A 3,999-nucleotide genomic window follows, 5' to 3' on the forward strand; every position below is an offset into this window, starting at 1 on the left:
AGTCAATAAAATGTGATAAACTAAGGTTAATGCAAGGTAATTAAAAAAGTTAAAGTACCAATGATTGTCACACACACACTAGGTGTGGCGGAATTATTCTCTGCATTTGACCCATAACCCTTGATCACCCCCTGGGAGGTGAGGGGAGCAGTAGGCAGCAGCGGTGCCACACCCGGGAATCATTTTTGGTGATTTAACCCCCAATTCCAACCTTTAATGCCAAGCAGGGAGGTAATGCGTCCCATTTTTATAGTCTTTGGTTCGACTCAGCCGGGGTTTGAACTCACGACCTACCGATCTCAGGGCGGACACTCTACCCACTAGGCCAGTGGTCCTTAAATGGGGGTATGTGTACCCCTGGGGGTACCTGAAGGTATGCCAAGGGGTACTTGAGATTTTTTTTAAATATTCTAAAAATAGCAACAATGCAAAAATCATATATTAATATAAGTATTGAATAATACTTCAACAAAATATGAATGTAAGTTCATAAACTGTGAAAAGAAATGCAACAATGCAATATTCAGTGTTAACAGCTAGATTTTTTCATAAATATTGATGTTAAAGATTTCTTTTTTTGTGAAGAAATGCTTGCAATTAAGTTGATGAATCCTGATGGATCTCTATTACAATCCCCAAAGAGGGCACTTTAAGTTGATGATTACTTCTATGTGTAGAAATATTTATTTATAATTGAATCACTTGTTTATTTTTCCACAAGTTTTTAGTTATTTTTATATCTTTTTCCTCCAAATAGTTCAAGAAAGACCACTACAAATGAGCAATATTTTTGATAAATCAGAAAATGATGACATAGTGCTGTATTTTACTGCCTTATGTCGTTTTTTTAACCAAAAATGTTTTGCTCTGATTAGGGGGTACTTGAATTAAAAAAATGTTCACAGGGGGGTACATCACTGAAAAAAGGTTGACAACCACTGCACTAAGCCACTGAGTAGGTGTTATTATTCCCATGCATGAGTGGATGATTTTTTTTTTTTAACCAAAAAAAAAAAAAAAGTTAGGAAATTGTGGAAAAGTTCCCAAACTTTTTTGTTACTTTTCCTGCTGCTAGGGGGGGTTAAAAAGAGAGAAAACTGCAACTTCGGGAGCTTTCTTCCACGCACTCACCTGGCGTTGGTGCAGTCGTTGTAAAGCGTCTCGAAGTCCTTCCTGGAGATGAGCTTGCAGCGGTTGACGCCGGGCTGGATGGCGCCGAGCCCGCGGAGGATGCGGACCTGCTCCACGTTGCACACCACCGGCGTGATCTCCAGCCGCTTGAGCTTGGTGTAGACGGTGTGCAGGCCGCCCACCAGGTGCTTGAGGAACAGGTCGAACGCCTGCGGCAGGCAGATGAGCTCGCAGCCGTCCACGGTGAACGAGGCCACCTTGGCGCCGCGGAGCTCCACCATCTTGCACTCGTTGTTCTGCGGGATGTTCTCCACGGGCGACGGCGTGGAGTAGACGGGCTTGCCCGGCGTGGGGATGCCCGGGCTGCCGGCGGCGAGCAGCTCGGACCGGAAGAGCGCTTGCTGCTGCTGCTGCTGCTGCTGCTGCTGCTGCTGGGGGAGAGGCGGCGGCAGCGAGAGCGGTGGCGGCGGCGGTGGCAGCGGTGACGGCGAGGAGGTGACGGACGTCGGGGACGCGGTGCAGCTGGGAGCGGACATCGCCGGTGGGATCGGCGGCGGCGGCGGCAGCACCAGGGCGGTCGGCGGGAGGAGAGCAGCCGGGACGGCGGCCATGGTCACCTTGCACCGGGGGGTTAAGGGAAGGGAAGACAACAACAACAAAAAAAGAGCCGGAAGAAGTTCAAAGTCAGCCGGCCGAATTAAAAAAAAGAATCCACGCGGAGTTTGGGAGCTCCTCGGATAAACTTGTGCTGGGAAGAAAGTTGGGACGAACACACACGCGCGCGTACACGTGCGCGCGCCTGTCGCACACGCGCTCGAGAGAGAGTTTGATGGCGGAGAGGGGAGGTGTGCGGAGGGGGGCGGGGCGGGGAGGGGGGCAGGACAATGATCAAAGAGAGGCGGAGGAATGACAGCCAGCAGGAAAATGAGCTGAAAAGTGCGGCGGATGACTTGTTGTTGTCACGGGAGGGGGCGGAGCTTGGGGACAGTGTAAAAGGAAGGGGGGCGGGGGGTAAGGGGGATGCGCGCGCCTGTTTCTGTTATGATTTTTAAACTACTTTTATTGCAATTTTTTTTAAAGGCCTACTGAAACCCACTACTACCGACCACGCAGTCTGATAGTTTATATATCAATGATGAAATATTAACATTGCAACACATGTCAATACGGCCTTTTTAGTTTACTGAATTGCAATTTTAAATTTCCCTGGAGTTTCGTCTTGAAAACTTCTAATGATGACGTGTATGCAAATAAATAAATAACTTAGATTTGCACCAGGGGATAGGTTGATTGGCAACACTAAAATGGCCCTAGTGCAGGGGTGTCAAACTCAAATACAGAGTGGGCCAAAATTTAAAACTGAACAAAGCCACGGGCCAAGGTTGAACAAATTAACCTTTTAATAGGGACTCAAACAAGTTTTGCATCTAATATTAAACAAGCAAGGCTTATGTAGCTTTATAGTCACATACAAAATCGAGTTTCAAATTATAATAATGAGTAAAAAATATCAAAAATATATCAAAGGCATATCAAATAAAATGCAAATAAAAATTAGGGGAGCGGGGTTTGGTGGTAGTGGGGGTGTATATTGTAGCGTCCCGGAAGAGTTAGTGCTGCAAGGAGTTCTGGGTATTTCTTCTGTTGAGTTTATGTTGGGCTACGGTGCGGATGTTCTCCCGAAATGTGTTTGTCATTCTTGTTTGGTGTGGCTTCACAGTGTGGCGCATATTTGTAAAAGTGTTAAAGTTTTTTATATGGCCATCCTCAGTGTGAACCTTATGGCTGTTGATCAAGTATACCTTGCATTCACTTGTGTGTGTTAAAGCAGCATATATTATGTGACTGGACCGGGACGAAAAAGCGGACGTGACGACAAGCTGTAGAGGACGCTAAAGGCAGTGCCTTCAAGGCACGTTCCCAATATTGTTGTCCGGGTGGAAATCGGGAGAAAATCGGAAGAATGGTTTCCCCGGGAGATTTTCGGGAGGGGCACTGAACTTTGGGAGTCTCCCGGGAAAACCGTGAGGGATGGCAAGTAGGAGTATCAGCGGTGAATGCAGTGTTACAGAGGCATTGTCGCTGTATAATACCGGCGGGCCAGCTCTAATCTTAATTTGATATTACCTCAAGGGCCAAATTAAATTACACGGTGGGCCAAATTTGGCCCGCGGGCCAGAGTTTGACATCCACGCCCTAGTGTGTGAATGTGAGTGTTGTCTGAGTCTGTGTTGGCCCTGTGATGAGATGGCGACTTGTCCAGGGTATACTCCGCCTTCCGCCCGATTGTAGCTGAGATCGGCACCAGCGCCCCCCGCGACGCCAAAGGGAATAAGAGGTAGAAAATGGATGGATATATCGCGCTTTTCTAAACACTCAAAGCGCTCACAGAGAAGTGGGACTCAACATTCATTCACACCTGTTTGTGGTAAGCTACATCAGTAGCCACAGCTGCCCTGGGGTAGACTGACGGAAGCGTGGCTGCCAGTTTGCGCCTACGGCCCCTCCGACCACCACCTTTCATTCATTCATCATTCAATCACCAGTGTGAGCGGCACCGGGGACAAAAGGTGAAGTGTGCTGCCCAAGGACACAACGGCAGCGATGTCAATAGGTGGGAAGCAAACCTGCAACCCTCAGGTTTCCCGCCGGCCGCTCTACCCACTACGCCGTGCCGCCCCAAGGCGTCACAGGTTTTAAGGAAATATGAGCGCTGCACACACACACAGCTAAAAGTCGTCTGCTTTAACGGCATAATTACACAGTATTTTGGAGATCTGTGTTGCTGAATCTTTTGCAATTTGTTCAATTAATATTGGAGAAGTCAAAGTAGAAAGACGGAGTTGGGAAGCTTTAGCCTTTAGTCAC

The 3,999-nt window shown here is 47.8% G+C and overlaps 1 protein-coding gene across 3 annotated transcripts in view; it reads right to left on the reverse strand.

The window, feature by feature from the left end:
- dachd (dachshund d) overlaps positions 1-1,976 on the reverse strand; it is a 417,357-nt gene extending 415,381 nt beyond the window's left edge. The window contains exon 1 of one of the 3 annotated variants that reach the window (XM_061879759.1): positions 1,132-1,976. In XM_061879759.1, the coding sequence (XP_061735743.1) occupies positions 1,132-1,742 (611 nt within the window). In that variant the 5' untranslated portion in view covers positions 1,743-1,976. The remainder of the gene's footprint in view (positions 1-1,131) is intronic. The other 2 variants (XM_061879760.1, XM_061879761.1) reach the window with 2 other exon arrangements.
- Between the last annotated feature and the right edge of the window lie 2,023 nt (positions 1,977-3,999).

Source organism: Nerophis ophidion, linkage group LG19 (genome assembly GCF_033978795.1).
Source record: "Nerophis ophidion isolate RoL-2023_Sa linkage group LG19, RoL_Noph_v1.0, whole genome shotgun sequence".
Classification (NCBI taxonomy): Eukaryota; Metazoa; Chordata; class Actinopteri; order Syngnathiformes; family Syngnathidae; genus Nerophis; species Nerophis ophidion.